General features: G+C 45.2%; 3 protein-coding genes across 3 annotated transcripts; all 3 read right to left on the bottom strand.

Annotated features, from left to right (window-relative positions):
* Positions 1-17: 17 nt before the first annotated feature.
* On the bottom strand, positions 18-6,056 carry LOC143214382 (uncharacterized). Its single transcript, XM_076435390.1, has 4 exons — positions 4,814-6,056; positions 3,690-4,083; positions 2,502-3,092; positions 18-2,261 (listed from the first exon to the last, which is right to left on the bottom strand). Exons 1-4 carry the CDS (start codon positions 4,992-4,994, stop codon positions 1,343-1,345), a joined length of 2,085 nt encoding a protein of 694 aa, XP_076291505.1. The 5' UTR covers positions 4,995-6,056; the 3' UTR covers positions 18-1,342.
* Positions 5,116-15,873, bottom strand: Impe1 (Ecdysone-inducible gene E1). Its single transcript, XM_076435404.1, has 9 exons — positions 13,793-15,873; positions 11,847-12,611; positions 10,560-10,716; positions 10,359-10,490; positions 9,308-9,568; positions 8,998-9,150; positions 8,431-8,859; positions 7,060-7,314; positions 5,116-6,143 (listed from the first exon to the last, which is right to left on the bottom strand). Exons 2-9 carry the CDS (start codon positions 12,039-12,041, stop codon positions 6,124-6,126), a joined length of 1,602 nt encoding a protein of 533 aa, XP_076291519.1. The 5' UTR covers positions 12,042-12,611; positions 13,793-15,873; the 3' UTR covers positions 5,116-6,123.
* Positions 15,874-16,010: 137 nt separating this feature from the next.
* LOC143214405 (serine/threonine-protein kinase RIO3) lies at positions 16,011-18,123 on the bottom strand. Its single transcript, XM_076435435.1, has 5 exons — positions 17,968-18,123; positions 17,517-17,633; positions 17,269-17,450; positions 17,088-17,191; positions 16,011-16,513 (listed from the first exon to the last, which is right to left on the bottom strand). The coding sequence occupies exons 2-5, from the start codon at positions 17,609-17,611 to the stop codon at positions 16,250-16,252; spliced, it is 645 nt and encodes a 214-aa protein (XP_076291550.1). The 5' UTR covers positions 17,612-17,633; positions 17,968-18,123; the 3' UTR covers positions 16,011-16,249.
* Positions 18,124-18,327: the final 204 nt, after the last annotated feature.

Below are 18,327 nucleotides of genomic sequence, written 5' to 3'. Positions count from 1 at the left end.
TGTATCTACGACGAACGTTTTGCTTGCAAAAAATGTTTTATTGCTGCACACGCGTTGCTCTGAAACGCAACGACGTGATACTATAAACGGTTCTATATATATATATATACAATACATATACTTTGTTAGAGTTGTTTTCTTCTGTCGTTGCGCGCCATCGTTGCTAATAGAGAACGACTAAAGACGTAGTAAAATATATTCTTTCAGCCGGTTTCTGCGCGTGTCTCGGTGCACGCGCGCGCGCGTGTTCAACTACATCATACGTTGTGTCCGGTTTGAGCTTATACACGCGCAATTACTTTGCAACGCATTGAATACGAACGTTGTATGGCATCGAATCAATTTCAGAATACCAGTGCGTTATTTTTAGCTTATTAAAAGCGTCAAGTGAGTGGAGATAAATTTATGTTTGGCATTCCTTCACGTTCGTAGCACTTTATCTATCGCTGGCTGATCAATCGGCTTTTATGGTGGGCAACTGTTATCGACCGCTAGTCGACTATAGACTGATCTACATATACTATCCCGACAGACACGGAACAGTTCCGGGCGCGTTCGCTACCAACGTTTATTTCTGCAGCACTTCACAGTTATTTTCCAGTGAATAGAACTATAAAATATGGTAAAAAATGTTGTCACAGAGACGTTATGGATTCTCTGAACATCATGTATTATTATTTTTGCTAATGATATGCAAAAAACTAGTTTCACTCCCTTTGCGTGGAATACAAAGTCGTGGTCATCACCTATGCGTGACACTGGTAGTGAACGTGTTAATAATATAACAGCCTAGAGTACTGACGACAAATCCGCGCTCAAACGAGTCGGTCGTTACCGAACGGCGACTTCAATTATGAGCGGTGGATAAAGTACTCGGGCAAATAATCGCGCGTGTATATTTAAACCGGGCGTGCTATACCGTACACATTATCAGATGATTCTTTGGGAACTAGAGTTTCTCGATATACTCGACGATTCGTTCCGACGATGGACGGGGTCTTGAGACGCGGACACACGCGCGCGTGCACGCGCATCGAATTTGGCACTTCGGTACTCGTTGGCAAATCGAAATCCAGGGAACTTCGGAGAGCAAGGCGTTCTCCGAAGCGGAGCTATCGTCGCGGTCTCCTATCTGACAGAGTTGGGCATTATTCGAATAAATGTTTACTCGAATAACGAATACCGAATGGAATTGTCGTCTCGTTGGACAGACTATAGGCGATCGAGAATTAAGGATAGTCGTCCAACTGAATTCAATCGTTATTCGCGACTGACGAATAATTCTGTGCACGAATAAAAATGGGTTTACTCGTTATTGCGAAACAACTTATGCCCAACCCTGCTATCTGAGACAGTGACAGTACAGTTTGTATCCGCGGTCCAAACACTTGGCGGAGGAAGCGTACGAGTTGAGTCTGCTGACTTCGGTATCGGTGACGGTGTACGTGGCGTTCTCGTGATAGCGCACGGTCACCTCAAACTTGCCGTCGCCGGGTAGAACGTGCAGCATGTAGAAGAAAGTCAGGTCGTTCGAGTTGGTGAAATCGGCCGCCCGGCTCACCCGGATGATCCTCTTCAAGCGGAGCGTGGCGCAAAGTTGCCTGCCCTTTTTGTCCTTATAGACGGCGATTCGGGCGTTCGCGTGATCGATGAAAGCGGCGGCGCCTCCCTCGACAATCGAATCTCGAGAGTCGACCTGGTCGAAAGTGGTGCAGGCGCACCAATGGGAGGATATGCCGACGTCAGAGCAGCCTCTCTCGTGCGGAACCTGGCCAAACAGACTGCGACAGTCCGCGCAGCCCGGCGGAGGATTCGCTTGTCCGTCGCCTAAGCTCAGGACCTCCCTGAGCGTTTGATAGAGATCGAAGGGCGAGATCAGTCGGTGCTGATTGGTTCGTAGCGACGAGAACGCGTCCGGCCTCTCCAGCCGGAACCACTCCGGCAGCCAAATGTAAAGGAATGGCAGCCTCTCCTCGTACCAGCCGACGACCGTGTTCCTGATCGAGCCCCACCTCATCCCGTGGTCGCTCAGGAACACCACCATCGTGTCGTTCAACACACCATCACGTTCCAGCTGCTCGAACTTGCTAAGCAACCTGCCGTCCATCGACGAGAACCCGTTAGCGTTGTCGTGGCTCACGCTCGTCGACCAGAAGAACCCGAAGTATGGAAGTCCGAGGAACGTTCGCGAGAAGTCCACCGCGTAGTTCAGGATCCTGTCGAAGCTGGTCTCAGGACCGGTGCAGTACTTTAGGCCGAACCTGCAAGCATCGAGGGGAAACGGAAAAATGCGATCGCTCCTCGATTGGAATCGGATTTGTGTCCGTATTCGCGGTAGGGCGGTCCTTCTTCGTTCTTCGATCTCTTCTAGTCTTACATCCTAAGAGTGCGATTGTCTCAAATTTTGGGATCTCGCACACACTTAACTTAAAAGAGATTTCGCCAAAAATTGTTGACCAGTTAAACCTACGGCGAAGGACCACCCTAATCCGCAGCCATACCTTTTCTTCACTTTGAGCAGCTTCTCGCAGGCGAGTATGTAGGGCCGAAGGTAGTAGTCAGTGGGCGGGTCCATGAAGCCGACCTTCAGGTAGTTGAAAGTGTTCAGAGCAGTCTCGTCCTCGCCATAGGCCGTCGCGTAACCCGCCTCGCGAAAATTCCGCCACAGAAAGGGACACCGATCGAGGCCGTAAGGAACGGTAGGCTTGCAGTTCGAGTAGGATTGCGACATGCTTTGTCCGGTCAGGATCGCCATCAGGTTCGGGAAGGTGTTATCGGCCATCTTGTTGTAGCCGTCGAAGCGGAGCCAGCCGGACTCCCGCAGGTACTTCTCGGTGCTGGGCGCGCTGCGCAGGAAGTTGAGACGGCTGACGCTGTCGACGCCGATCATCAGAACACTTAGCTTCCTCGATAAGGAGACATTGGTGGTATCGTTGTGCTGGAATCGGTCCCGGACCTTGCCGAGGTCGAGCACCGCGTGCACGTTCCGGTAGATCGTCTTGCCGGAAGATTTCTGGCTGCAGGCGACCAACGCGGCCTCGATCCCGTCGGGCAACGCGGCTTTGCCATCGAAGTTCTCGCACCCTAATACCCTGCAAAACGGCCACGTAAACAATCGCCTCCTATTCTGTAGACTCCACAGTGGTCTGGAAACCCGCTTTTTCTGGCCGAAAGTCAATTTTCAGTCGATTTTAGTTTTATTCGCTACATTTAGCTCTATTACTCGATTTCGCCGTCAGGAAGAAACTCTACATCTCTGCTGTACAATCCCAAAGCTTTATCAATAATAAATAAATTTCCATTCAACGTAACAGGTATATAAAAATTCTGAGCTGACCTTCACATATCCTCCACGCGCCCTCCTACGAAACAAACTGTTTACTTGAGATTATGCCACCCTCGAAACCAAGCAAGTTTCGTTCGATACATGTTTTCCTATTATCAACAGCAACCGAATTAATCAGGTGGCTGAACTTGTATCCAATGAATTTCTATTTTTAAAGACCAACGTAAATTTTTAATTTTGACCGTGAAATACCGCTCTCCAGACCACTGCACCTCGCCGTATCGAATCCGGTCATTTCTAGTTTTCAATTTTCCAAAAAAATGGGGAAGAGTGGGTTTCCAGACCACTGCGGACTCGTCAGCGCGGCGTTACCTGCGCTATTCCGGCAAAGGTGGACACTCACACGATCGACGAGTCGACGTTCTCCTTGCGATGGCTCTTAGGCTTGCTGGTCGACGGATGATGGGGCGGTGCTCGTCGGGGCGGTCGCGTGTGTGACGAATTCCCGTTGTTGGTTGCGTTGACGTTAACTTTGCCGTTAGCTTTGCCGTTGACGTTACTGGCTCGGAGCACTGCCGACCAGCAGCACTGCATGCCAGGACGAAGCGCCGCAGCTGCTGGGTCCACGGACAGGATCACGGTGCCGTTCTCGTCGCGAGAGAGCCCCGTGAACGGTTCCTCGTCCATACAGCTCTGGAACTTCTCCTTTTTGACGTAAGGCCGAATCGCAGGATCGACCGGCTCCTTCGCCGGCATCTGGCACCGAGGATTCCACACCAGATAGCCGTCCATCGTTTCTAAAACAAACACGAGTCCAAGAGTTTGATCTAGGTTCGGGTCGCTGCTCGAAAACTGTTATTGATTCCGGTCCTTGAGACGATTGCCAAGACCTTCACCACAACTCGCTCTACGCGAACAATCGAAATTACCAGCTGTTACTACACGAATGACAGTTACCATCTGTTATATTGTCGCAAATGGTTATTATTTGGAAATCTACAGAAGAATGGTAAATATCGGGCTGGCAAGAAAGTAATTTCGGTATTTTAAGGTGAAATAAAAGCCAGTTTCTTTATTCAAACAATGAACTTTGAGCAATGAAATCTTTTCCATGTTGTTCGATGATCTTTTGCCATATTTCTGGTGGCTTCTTAAATTGTTTTTCATTGTAATTTCAGGGGAGAGATTTTATTCATTTTAGCATCGGATATCTTGGAAATCTTCAAACAGTTTTGAAAATCTTGATAAGTTTTATAATATGTATTTCAGCCTCACAGCTACGGGATGGCTTAACCTTCCATTCGAATAAGTTACCAGCTGATAGATTGTCGCGAGAAACGTCGCTTACTATATGAAAATCTACAGAACAATGGTAAATAATAATATTTGCATATTTCAGTCTCACGACTAAGAAACGGCATTTTTTTCACACGTATATCTACTATCTATATTTCCTATCATATAATATCGTTTCGACCGGAATCTTCGACAGTTTTCACAGACTCGTATTCGGACCGTGGTACTCACCTTCCCCGACATTGTACCACTTGTAAAAGTTCGGGTGTCGCGGCTCGTACCCGTAGTCCTCCTCGGAGGATGCGACGTAGAAGCTCGTCAGGAGGCCGACGGACAGCAGCAGGAGCAGGACCAGTCCGGGTCGTCGGCAGACGTACTCGACGAGCCTGGACCGCGGTTTCGCGTTTCGCATGGTGTCGTCGTCGTCAAGGGCTCGACCAATACTCGCCTGGTTTCACCTCTGCTGGCGCGCCATTCCGGTTCAAATGAAAATTCGGTGTCCGCACGATACCAGCCAGCGATCATCGTTCAAGGTTCAACGACGCTGGCTATGAGCTCGACGCGGTTCCGTTTGCAATTAACCGGGAGCATCCGGTGCCATCCGGTGCCACCCAATCAGCCGCTTGCGTCGCCCGGTGTGGTGTGTCTCTCAACCCTCGTCCTCGCTTTCTCTCTCTTTTTCTCTCGCCCTCGCCCTCGCTCTTCGCGGATCGAATATCGAGCGGGTGCACACGCGAGCCGTCGCACCTTTAACCCGATAACCCGGTGACCCGACGACGATGGCGAACGCGGAAGTAAAGCGTCGGAGCAGCCCGTGGCAACTTGGTCTGTTCGAACGCGACGGGACAACAACGTGTACCACCAGCGATTCCTCAGTATGTAACGCGATACACGACGGGACAACAATGTGTGCCACCAGCGATTTCTCCAACCGAGGCGCATCGACTGTTTAAATATTAACAAATGTACCTATAACGCGTTACGCGACGTATGTATACTATAGCGACGCGAATTCCCTTCGGGAACAGGCTGTGCGATGCGTCGTCGCGTCGACGCGAACGAATCGACCGAATCTCGCGAGCACGACTGACGACGACGACGAACACGACGACGCGCAGAAACTGCGGGGGCCGGCCGAATCGAGTCGAACGGGAACGAGGAACGACGAGCAACCGACGGGGATCGATGCACACGCGTCAAGGTTGCGACAAACAAAGCGGATACGATCGCTGGGAAAAACGATTTCCGCTGAAATCGACTGCCTCCGCCGCGACCCTGCCTCGTGCGAATCGAAAATTTTCTCACCTTTTGCTCGGGCCCGAGCACGGTCTCAAAACACGCGCAAGAAATCGCCTATTCCCCGCGTAGGAATCGACGGGGAAACCGATCGCGGTGAATCCGAAACCGCCTCTCCCGCTCGATCGTGAGAGCGTCTGGTTTCGTGGACCAGTACCAACAGCGCCGAATGTTCGATTCGCGTCGATTCGTCGTTCTCCAGTGTCTCCTACCGTCAGCACTACCGCTCATCTACTCTAATTGGACTAAGGAATTCGGGGACACCCTGCAAAACCAAAGAACAAGCTGATAACGTTTTTACCACTTCCGCGTTCGTATCAAACGCTCGTGCCGAGCTCCGAGATACGTTGAAGATTAACCCTTTCCGAATTGCATTGTAAACACGATGATGCAGATTGAGGGACGAGAAATTTTAAACACGGAAACACGGTGATAAACATTGATACTGTCTTGACATTGATGTTGTCTTGACAGCCTAATCCTTGGACCAACTGAGATAAAATTGTACACCGATCAAGCTGTCCGTCGGACCTACTGCAATAAAATTGTTCCCCCATCAGGCTATCCGTCGGAACTACTGGAATAAAATTAAATCGGTTTCTAGTAAAAGGGCGTATGTCACGATTGTGAAATTTACAAGAAGTAAAAATAATTGCTCTATATAGCAATGAAAGAATCTGCTAGTATTACGTTCTAGTTACAGTATACATAGAGCCTCTGCTGCCGTTGTTGAATACCAAAAGCTCTGCTCAAGTAATTCGTATTAGGTGTACAAATTAATTCCTGGCTTTTTCTTCGTAAATTCGTTGTACATTTACAAACAATACAATTCAACTCTTGAAAATAATCCCCATCATTTTCCATACAGTTATACCATTCTACAGGTGACTGATGATCCCAGTAATATGTTCGGATACAAAATGTAACTACAAATGATAATTGTATCAACCAGAAATTAATTTGTGCACCTGACGAACATTTATGTACTGAACTAAAATTGTTATCTTTGTACCGATTATCTTATCTAAAAATCACGTTCCACGGAAAATGGGTCTGTCCGTTAATCTCGAGAGCTCGATCGATCGCGAGCGGGGGAACGCGTTTCCGTCCGTTTGAAGACAGTGCGGCTAGATTATTTGGAACGGATGTTGCAAACGATAGGAACTCTACGATATACTAACTGCAGACGGAGCAACGTTTCTCGTCGGAGCCGTCCCCGCATCCGTCGCGTCCGCTGCAAGCGATCGCGTCCGATCTGCACCTGCCGTTGTCGCAGACGAACGGGCAATACCTCGCGGAAACTCTTCCGCGATTTCGTGACTGACATGCTCCTCTTGGTTCGTCGCTGCCGTCTCGACAGGACACCACGGCGTTGCAGAACTCGTACCCCGGTAGGCACTGTCCGTTGTTGCATCGGAACGCTCCTTCCGGACATTCTGCGAATATTGTAACAGGGGTTGAAAACACGGCTTGAAAATAACTGTTAAAACAGGTTCAGAGTAAAACAGTTACGAATTGCGGATTTTGTGCATTTATCCAAAAAGTTGGTGGCTGCAGTTTCAGACAGTAGTGTAGATCAGGGAGTTCCAACATGTAGCTCACGAGCTACACGCGGCTCCTTCCCCGCTTAGGTACGTCCCCCACTCTTAGACTTCATCGTTACCGCCCCGCTAACTCTACGGCTGTACGTAGTAGTGGGAAGAGGTTTGACTAATGGTGAGGACCTTGCGGTTCTCGGAGGGGAACAAGTTGGAACACCCTGATGTAGATTTCGATTTCGATTTCGACTTCGGCTACCCGAAATTACCGGGTATCGCGAATTTTGGGTACCCGCCCACCCCTATTGAATTACATAAGACAGAGTCGAGCGCGATGAGTATAAATGCGTGCGTGTGAATAAATAAATATACAGGGTATCTCAGCTGAAGGAGGCCACGTAAATATCTCCTTTATTTTTAATGGCACAAAAAATATTTTTGGCATAATTTAAATAGTATCGAAGGAGGAATATCATAGAAGAACAATTTCTTTTGTCCGGTTATTTTTACATAGTTTTTTCACGGTCATCGTTATTTTTTTATCGGGAAAACTTTTTTTTATTACGCCTTACAGCGACTGAAAAAATACATATTTGAATATGCTTATTAACAAGATGTAATAAAAAAAAGTTTGCCCGATAAAAAATAACGGTGACATTGAAAAAACTGAAAAAATAACCGGACAAAAAAAACTGTTCTTCTGTGATATTCCTCCTTCGATACCATTTAAATTATGCCATAAATATTTTTTTTGTGCCATTTAAAATAAAGGAGATATTTACCAATCACCAGAAAATTCGCCGATAGTATTATTATCTCTGCAGTAGAGGGATTAAAAGAATCGAAAAATGTGGACATCTTTCTTAAGCCCTGTTTAGACTGACAGACAATTGTTTGAAGACCATTTTTATCATAAATGCATCGAATCCGCTGTCTAATTGGAACAATTATCAAGCCCTGTTTTCACCGGAGGAAAAGATATCTGTGAAATATAAATGAAGATAGAGGACTTGCTTCGTCTGTTGTTGCAGCCGATCTCGTCCTCGCCATGAGGACAGTCCCGAACGCCATTGCAAAGCGAGGCTCTCGATACGCATGTTCCGCTTTTCCCGCAGCGGAACGCTACCGACGGACATTCCGTTTCTCGATCGGAGCATCGCTCGTCCGACCCGTCGGAGCAATCCGGTCGTCCGTCGCAAACGAAGAACCAGCTGATGCAAGCTCCGGAACTGGTGCACTGGAAGGTGCCCGGCGCGCAGCCCCTCTTCTTCGCGGTGCAGGTCGAGTTCCCGTAGAAATTGAACCCGCAGTCGCAGACACCCTCGATACACCTGGAGTACTGATCCGCGAGCCTACATTCGACGTCCGAAACGCAATCGAGACCAAGACTGACGGGAGTCGCGGCGCTCGGCTCGTGACGGTCAGTCTTCTCCGCTCCTTTGTCTAGGGCAGAAACATCGTACTATGGACAGGAATCCCGTTTTTAACCGACTTCGAAAAAGGAGGAGGTTACTCAATTCGATCTGTATGTGCCTTTTTTATGTGATAACGAGAGTTGTAGCTATGCTAAGAATGCCATACCCAGAACCCACTCGGCGATCGACTTGGTCGTCGTGGATGATTCTTCCTCGACCGCTTCCACGACGATGGTGTCGTCATCGTCCCCGTCAGCTGGCATCGTCGAATTCTCCTGCGACTCGTCCCTGCTTGGCCAAGGAATCGGAATATCCGTGACTGCGACCAAGAGAAATGATCAAATCGTGCAAATATGAAAAATATGTTATTGAATAAATCTACGAATAAATATATTTCAATTTTAATTCCTACTCAATATATTTTGCAAATTGCAGCACCTCCATAATATCAAGCCACAAGCCGCCACTGGATTTACCTGATTCCTCCCGTCGATGATCCTCGGTGGTGCGATCCTCGTCGATCGTTGGAACCACGTCCGTCGCGATGCTGACCGATTGTCCACGCAACAATGGCGGTCTGATCAGATTGTCCGGTTTGCAGACATCGTTTTCACGTCGCATCGGCGCGCTGCATCGACACCGACCGAACAAATCGGGAATCAAGAAGTCGCAGTGAGAGTTCTCCTGCCAGAGTCGACAGTGGCCGTGATTGTAGCAAACTTCGCCGAGTTTCGCCGCTGAAAAGTTTCGAATAATTGTTGTTCGCCGTTGTTGTCCTCTCGCCTAATTCGCACGGACCACTTTTCAGCAACGCGACAGACCCGACCGTTTCGTGGCTCGAAAAAGTGGCCCGTGCGAGCTAGCTCTTATCTCACACAATCGATTCGCGGATCCATTCGTCTTTTATTAGGTTGTTGCATATGAATGTCCGATTTTAGAATGCCAATGTTGTGAAACGATTTGATCAAGAAATACTATTATAGTCTTCATGATTAATATACAACAGGCGTGATTCTAAATAAATGTAAAAACAAATCGCAAAAAGTTCAACACTAAATCTACCACTGCTGTGGTCAAATGATCCGTTTTATATTTTTCATCTTAAAATCATTGAAATTATGATGTTGCTTACATGGAAATTGATTTGATAGATTTCTTTATCTAAGCACATATTGTTGTAACAATTGCACAAAATCTAAATAAATAGAGCCTTGTCATTTTTTTAAGATAAAACATTTTAATCGTTTTTAGTGCTTGGTAGGTTTAATATTAAACTAAATTTTCTATATAACTTCATAATAATTCAATATTACTCCCCTCGATAACATTAATTTTTCTAAAAGATCCTCAGGTTCGCGAGCTGTAGTACATGAAGGAAGTAGAAATGGTCGGTCATGGTCAGACGCGCCGGACAATTCCTCTCTAATAGAACGCGCATTCGCTGAATTTTGTTCAAAACAAACTGCTTGCTAGACATCACTGTTAAGAATCGGACTGTTCGCATGCAACAACCCAATATGTACTTACGCTTGAGGCAAGTGTGCCGACGGAACTGGAGGAAGCCCTGCTTGCAGCCGCATAGTCCGTCGAAGCAGCCGCTGTTGGCCACCTTGAGAGAGCACTGCTCGTCCACGAAGCATTCCTCGCCCAGTAGAGTCGCTGTTCCATCAAACAGAAAACGTTTATCTGGACGTCCGGAAGAAACAAGCCGAACAAGTTGATTCTTACCCTCGAGACAGATCGTTTCGTTGTACTGGGCGAAGTACGGTGTGCAGCGGCAGGAACCGAATCGACAGTGACTACCGGCGATGCAGTCTTCATCGCCGGTACATCGGTCGCCCAGCTTGGCGTTTCCGGTCACCGAGGAGGAGGACACGACCACGCTCTGCAACACATCGACAACGCGTGCTTCCGATAGTTTCGCCCCTTCTAACGGGAGACGCGTAAACGAAGCCAAACGAATCGAAGACCGCAACGGTGTTGCTGCCGGTTTCGCTCGTCTACGCACCGTTAGCCGGTCGCCGCGCTAGTTCGCTCTTGCGAACCATCGCGAGCGGTTTATCAGCCGGCTGCTCCTCGACAAGAAACAACCGACGGGAAATCCATGGGAAAATCGAACTACAATTTCTTTGGGAGACTACGGTATCGTTCGGCCGCCGGACAATGGAAAAGCATTTACACTAAAACTCACTCTAAGACGATGTCTTCGAGTAATGGCGACAAGATGTGTGCTGATAGTCAGGACATGTCGCTATTAGAAAACATCATCTTGGAGGGAGAACGTAAACACTTCGCCTTGGCATCATCTGGTGCACCGATGTTTCCTTTGACCGCGAACATAATGGACAATTTTCAGACTTCGGAACTTTCTCTCTATAAACCCGTTCGCTACTTGTTCGGTATTTTTCATACTATTTTCTTGTATGTCGAGAATCGTGACGGTTGCAGTTGCCCGTGTACTGCACCACTCGTTCGGCCCGTTTGTCGCCACTGAACAGCACCGGACCAACGTCAACGTATTCATTCCCACAAAAAGGAAGAAAAAGAGGTGTATCGATGCTGCGGATGAACACATTCGCACTTCAACTACATATATTAACTAGACTGCGGATCTTTATGCAAAATGAAAGTTGCCTGCATCGATTGCAAGAAAGCGAAACTAAATGGAACGTTATTTCGTCCCTTAATGATTTTAATAGAGGAGAAATCATATATTGACATGTTCAATTTTTTAAATTCCCCAACAATTTTGAATCTCACCTACTAAACTTTACTATAAATGCATACAGATCCGCAGTCTAATAATAACGTATAACAATGAGTTGACGCTAGTCTGATGTCGATCATGCGCGCTGCTGTGAAGTGACCGACAGTCTTTACGGACCGGATATGTCGTTCGAAAGATCGTTGTACGACAGGAACGCGAAATGATCGACCCTTCTCGAAACGTTTCCCGCACCGCGTGGAAATGTCAGCGAAAAGTTCGTTGAACCGGAAACAGTTGTTCAGACTCACCAAACAGTTGATCGCGATCCACAGAAAGAAAATCGTGCCATGATTTCGGAGCAGCGTGGCCGGTTTGTGGGCCGTGCGACACGATCCCTTGATCGTGTCGTTCCCACGGATAATGGGCCTGCTCGACCTGCTCGAGAAGATTCGCGCGAACGAGAACGATCCTGGATCGCGCGTTATCCACGCGTTCTTCGACATCGCTGACTGCAGACTGAGCGGGCCCCGACGCCTTTCGGGCCCCGTGCTCGACCGGCGGAAAAGCGAACACAACCGCGTTCCCTCACCCCCCTCGCTCTATCTCGCTTTTCCTTTCTTTCTCTTTCTCTGTCGGTCCCCCCTTTGCGTCGATCTCAGTCTCGGTCTCGGTCTCGGCCTTAGTTAGTCACGGTTGCAACCTTGAATTCTTCCTCCGAATTGTTTCCCTTCCGCGACCATTTACATTTTTCCGCAATCTCAAGTATATTTAACCCCTGCGTCCCGTGAGTAAATCTAGCTGACAATTACCGTGTCTCCTTCCAGAGAACTCGAAGAGGTTGCTGATAACATTACTTGCGAGATCTACAATTTTTCGTCGAATCTGTATGAATGAAGTTGCGGCTTTGTGGTTACCAGGCTGATATCCTTGTAAAGCGCACTTCCGGTCTTTACGTAAACCTGATTCGTAGCCAATACAGCAATCTGCTGTCTAAACCCGCACGAAACCGCATTGCCATTGATCGGCTAGATATCCTTCTCTAAGGACTTCGTTTATATAAATCAGCTCTGTACCTTGAAATTGTATAATAAATCTGTAGACCATAATAGTAATTTCAGATAAAAAATCATCGTTACATTTCATGTGCACCTGTTGTATTGATGATGATATATGTGGTAAGAATGAGAAAGAAGTAAAATGTATGAAGCGAATTTGGTTGAACGAAATAAAGAAATGAGTGTATTTTAAGGTGGAATAAAACCCAATTTTTTAATTCAAACAACGAATTTCATTTAATGTGCATCTGTTATATTGATGATGATATATGTGGTAAGAATGAGAAAAAAGCAAAATGTATGAAGTGAATTTGGTTGAACGAAATAAAGAAATGAGTGTATTTTAAGGTGGAATAAAACCCAATTTTTTAATTCAAACAATGAACTTCAATCAATAAAATATTTTCCATTTTGTTCGGTGATCTTTCGCCATCTTTCTGCTAGCTTCATAATTCCGCGCTCACGAAACTTCTGGTTCAAGTGCAATTTCAGATCATTATTAATGAATGTTTTACCATTCAAAGAGTTTTGTAAACTTCGAAATAAATGGAAATCTGACATCCCCTCCCAACCAAGCTTCAATAATTTTTCACGTGTTACCAAAGATGAAGCCTTCAGTATAGCTAGGCTTTCGTTCCAAGATTGTCACCTTACTCGAGCAATTTTAATAAATTGGTCACCCACTGTAACAGTGATTATTGAAGAGATTGGCAGAGATGACTGAATAAACGATACAATGAGATCACGAATCACACTGTTCGTGTGACTAAATCAAGTGCGGAGTTAGTTAACCTGTTCGCTACCACTGTCACATATAAGTGACATCCATAATCTGACAGTTCACTTAAAAACAGTAAAATTAAAGTGATAGTAGAATGCATAATTGTTAGAGAATCTGTGGCTTTCTTCTGCTAAACTGATTTAATATTTCAAAATTGAGTACGTTGCGTTTAATAAAACTTTCGAACAAGGAAGGTAAGCGATGAAACAAATGCTGGTAGCGAACGTGTTAACGTGTAAATTACTCAGCCGAATTACATGCTATTTAAATCCCATTTAAATAAACTATTTATTAAAGAGAATGAACCTTGCTTTGAGGTTCTAAGCGAGTGGTTGAGACAACAGGTGAATGGAAGAGGGCCGAGGAAACGGACGGAGAACCAAATAGGGTCTCGACGAGCCTAAAATTCGAGTCGTACCGGTTGCGGTTTCCTGAGTACTCTTTGAGCTTCATTGGTATTCAGCAAAGAGACGCGTCGGCTTCTATTCAGCTTTGGTCGTCGTTGTCGAATCGTGCCGCGTCGCGTCTCGTCTCGTCGCGATGGTGTGACGGTGCACGCTGGTATGACGGCGCGTCAGTGCAGCGCATCGGTGCGCGAGATCTCCCATTATCCAACTCATTTGACGCGCTGCCTATACCAAACGACCGCGTAGCTTCCGGTCTTGCTCCGTTCGTTTCACCCGTAGATGGAACAAGCCTGCCGCGACCAACTACGAAAACCGCAGCGAGTGGGAAGCGGAAAAGGGGAAGAGGAACGAAGAAAGAGAAACGAGGGAAAAGGCAAGAGGAAAGAAGAAAGAGAAACGAGGAAAAAGGGAAGAGGAAAGAGGAAAGAGAAACGAGGAAAAAGGGGAACGAGCGCGAACGCGCACCGTTCGAGTAACAGGAAGCGGCACGCGATCAACTACGTCGGAATGTAAATTGAGGATCGACCGAGGCTTGAACAAAAGAAAAGGTTGCCACGAGCAGCTCCGTGCTCGAGGGACGCCTCCGGCCCAAGAGGTAAAGGACCCCCAAGGAAGTCCCGTAAAACCGTGCAAGGTGCAGCCCGATCGAAATTCGAGACTGCCTTTCGATCCTCCACAACCTTTGATCGTCCGCCGCGGTTTTCACCCTCGATCCATTTCTCACGCTGTGGAAATACGTATCGGCTGCAGACATTCCGCAGAATCCGGAAGAAGAACGCCTCGAACGGCCCACGCAGCGTTCCACCACACCTTCGCAAATATTAACCCGTCTGAGCTCCTCGGAACATCGTACAACTAATATTTTGCTAATTAAGACTTTGCTGCCTGCGTTTGCACCGCGGCGACGTTCGTAATCTATTCCCTGATTACAATCATAACAGTGATATCTTTATGTATACATTTAAATAAAGCAAGGCAATCGAAATAACTGTTTTCTATTTGCTCTTCTCCATGTGACATGTGTGCTTCTCGACAGCTTTCCTTGATTAATGTCGGAGCTGCTAAAGACTTCCTGTATTTGACTGTAAGTAAAGCATTCATAATACGCATGATTGTTAATACTATTATTATTCGTTTTTCGCTCCCGATCAACCTCGAAATCGACCCGCAACATCGTTTCAAATGATTTCATATCTTTCCTAATTTATCTCCGCCGCTACGGATGCGTTCCTATTATGCGTCATTATCTGGCCAAGTATCTGGCCAAGTATCTGCAAATTATGCACTAACGACGACATTAACGTCCATCCTGATCCCCGTTTCTTCCATCTTTCATCCTTGCTTCCACGGCTCTTCATTCTCTCGGTATTAATTAGGCCTCGGTTATTAATTTCGCAGCACGGTGTATTTGCTTCCTTTCCCCCTTCCTAGATTGTGAGATCCTCCGAGACCTCGCGAGACCTCGCGGGACTCTGCGAGGTCTCGCGAGCATAATTTCTGCGCTGAAAATGCTCATAACGGGAACGTATTGTACATATGGAAAGCACCGAAAATCATTCGATTTGGTTACAGTGGCAAATCTGCCAATCATTATATACAAACAAGTCTATTGCTTTTCTCCATAGCTGCAGTAGTTTTGGATAAAACGATTAGTGTAGCTCTCCGTACTTTGGCGCAACAGTGCATTGTCCGTCATAGCGAAGTATCTAACAGAAAAATTTTTATAGATTACAGAAGTCTATGACTAGCAGATATAAAGCTAATTTTAATCGAAAATCCATCGAACATTCTCAATAACGAAGTTTAATATGTTATTTTGTAAAAGAAGATTTTTCATATGTAGATAGACGAGAGTAGGTGGCGATAGTGGCAAAACGTGAAAGCTCTGACGAGGGTCCGTACAGCGCCATTCCAAGTAGTGACAAAACGCTCAAACTAGCTAGCCAAATGTTGCCGACTGATGATAAACATTTCTATCGCTAGATGGCGTTAGTATGCTAATACTAATTTAAATAGAAGTTTTGACATCTGACAGAGATGGTTTGGCAACGTTTGGTTTCCATTTTCCATTTTTTTCGTTGATTTTTAGGGTATAGCCGGCAGCTATTAGCCGCATATGATGGTCCAAAGGGCTCTCCATACTCTCCAATCAAATTGATTTTTAAGCAAACCAGAGAGAATTTCCAGTTTTATTCCGAAAACAAATAGTTAGAAAAATTTGAATATGCATTTGTTCGTTCAGCTCTTTATTCCAATGTAATTATACCGTTAACCTCACTGCACTTTACAAAGTGTTTAATGTCAAAAACAATTACAGTTTAATAATACAATGATTGAACGAAGAAAACACTGAATCTTACTCAATTTCAATTACAATCGAGGAACAATATCATAGAAATCTGTGTGTATATTATTGAATAAAATGATATCATCAGAAACATATTTACACGGACAAGATGTTCATTGTTCTACTTTGTATGTGGTCGTGCTTTCGCTTTTTGTCTGGAACATTGAGCATGGCTATGTGCTCTTAAACTGTTGAACACTTTGTTATTTAATTTGACATCGAATCCCCCTGTATCACCTGTGTGAATGCCAGGGGGGAACTGCAGTACTCGGCAGGCGTTTATCCTCGAGGACATCAGCATGTCATGCTTTGTGACAATTTGAGAACCCTCGCCCATTTTTTTATATCCGCAACGCGGAATTGAAGCGTACTCCTTCTCTATGCTCTGAAAAATATTGAACATTATTTAACAATCTAACTCGCTGCATAAATCTGTGCTTGTAAGAAAACCTTGTAAGGAAAAATTTGAGTTTATGTATTAATTGAGCTTTAAAATATTGGATTTACGTATTTACCAGAAAAAAAATGAATAAAACAAATTCCAAAGGCTAAAAAAATAATGCAATTTAATCGATGTCCTATGTCAAAAAATCAGTGATCAAAACTTTAAATGGCAATATCTCGAAAGTGAAAGTATGTGACATGCGGCATTTTTCCTTAGAACCACAAAAATGAGTTCGATATACAGTAAAGTCGCGATCTAGCTCCCTGAGGATCTCCACGATCACTGTCCCTTCTCCTACCCCTTTCACTGGGGGGGGGGGGGGGTATCCCTGCTGGGGGAAAAGAAGCTGCCGCGCGGTCCGTGTTTACATGCTGTCCTTTTCTACGTTCGACGTCCTTTGTACTTTCGGCGTGGACGACGCAGTCATAAAAAAATAGTTTCTCTACACTATCTTTGTCCCTTCTTGGAACAGGCGATGGGAGCTAGATCGCGATTTTACTGTACTACCAATTACCACAAATCGATCAAAATCCCTTGTCGCATCCTCTAGGTCTGTATTACTTTTGTCTTCCTGATCGTTGGACACGGATGTTCGATAGTTGTTGTAGGAAATATTGACTACAACAATTCAGAAATTTATTGTTAAATTCAAAAACTTTTCAGGACACTGCATAAATAAAGAAATATTATCTTGCCTTTAGCATCTCGATTAAATTTTTGTTCTGTGCGTTTTATCATAAGATCGTATTCTTTGTTGAACTGATCTTGCAACATATGTGCAATCACTTCGTCGCTGTCTGTATCATGCGATTCGTATAATGGACAATCTTGTATGCTGACATCTTCCATCGGTTCTATCTGACATTTCTTTATTTCTCTGTTGATGGAAATGCAATAATGTTTATTTCCAATATTCGGGTTATATAGGTAATCGGTTGCTTACTTTTCTTGCAAACTATTCGCAAGCTGCTCCGAAGTTATCTCCAGGAGGCTGACTGGTCCTTCCACTGGTTGGATTTTTGCCCATGGTGTCGACATTTTGATAACTTAAATTATACACCTGGAAAAGACACTTTGTCAGGTACCTCAAGATTACAATTAAAAAACAAACCGATTGTGAATTTGAGGTTAAGTTGCACAACAAAATGTAACTTTCGATTTATAAGGAATTAAAGGATAACACGCAGTAACTTGTTCGAGTCTCCGAAATTCTTGATAATTAAAATGTCTCGATAATAGACTCATGAAGCTTTTCTTATCTTAAGCTATTTCTGAATCATTTGATTGACGTAATGTCATCACAAGGTGGTATCAAGGTTTTCGCGATATAATTCGCAGCGTTCTATCTAGACATTTGCGAACGTAAAAAAGAAAATTCCGAAATGTTCACCTACCTTAAATCTAGATGGAACAAATTAAAAAATTTGGAAGACGAGTAAACTGATAAACAGATAAAGAGTGTGAATGAAAAACAATGAACTATGCGATGTGAAGTTATGTTACTGTCAACTCGCAGTGGGGTTCTCACTGTGAGATCGATAACGGATGCTGGTACCAACAAAAAGATTAAAAGCGCGATAATAGGGTAATTCAATTTCATGAACTTTTTCTTATCACAAGAAATCTGTTACATGTTGGACGAACCACATGAAGCGTAATTGGAGTACCAAATCCAAAATAAAATTATAAAATCTAGACGAATGTTGTTATTCCAATTGTTGCTCAAACATTAATAAAAGAAAAATCGCTATTAA

Source organism: Lasioglossum baleicum, chromosome 12 (genome assembly GCF_051020765.1).
Source record: "Lasioglossum baleicum chromosome 12, iyLasBale1, whole genome shotgun sequence".
Taxonomy (NCBI): Eukaryota; Metazoa; Arthropoda; class Insecta; order Hymenoptera; family Halictidae; genus Lasioglossum; species Lasioglossum baleicum.
This window is presented reverse-complemented; position numbering and strand designations above follow the sequence as displayed.

Bases quoted from the DNA above. Each gene is read 5' to 3' on its own strand.
- LOC143214405 (XM_076435435.1), bottom strand. From the start codon at position 17,611: ATGTCGACACCATGGGCAAAAATCCAACCAGTGGAAGGACCAGTCAGC. The intron at 17,451-17,516 runs GTAAGCAACCGA...TTCCATCAACAG, and splicing joins GCGAATAGTTTGCAAGAAAA to AGAAATAAAGAAATGTCAGA. The intron at 16,514-17,087 runs GTAATTGGTAGT...AATATTTTTCAG, and splicing joins GGGATTTTGATCGATTTGTG to AGCATAGAGAAGGAGTACGC.
- Impe1 (XM_076435404.1), bottom strand. From the start codon at position 12,041: ATGTCGAAGAACGCGTGGATAACGCGCGATCCAGGATCGTTCTCGTTC. The intron at 9,569-10,358 runs GTAAGTACATAT...GAAACTTTTCAG, and splicing joins TCGGCACACTTGCCTCAAGC to CGGCGAAACTCGGCGAAGTT. The intron at 7,315-8,430 runs GCAAGTCCTCTA...CAATATTCGCAG, and splicing joins CGGCTGCAACAACAGACGAA to AATGTCCGGAAGGAGCGTTC.
- LOC143214382 (XM_076435390.1), bottom strand. From the start codon at position 4,994: ATGCGAAACGCGAAACCGCGGTCCAGGCTCGTCGAGTACGTCTGCCGA. The intron at 4,084-4,813 runs GTGAGTACCACG...TGTTTGTTTTAG, and splicing joins GTGGTACAATGTCGGGGAAG to AAACGATGGACGGCTATCTG. The intron at 3,093-3,689 runs GTGAGTGTCCAC...GCCGTTTTGCAG, and splicing joins AACGTCGACTCGTCGATCGT to GGTATTAGGGTGCGAGAACT.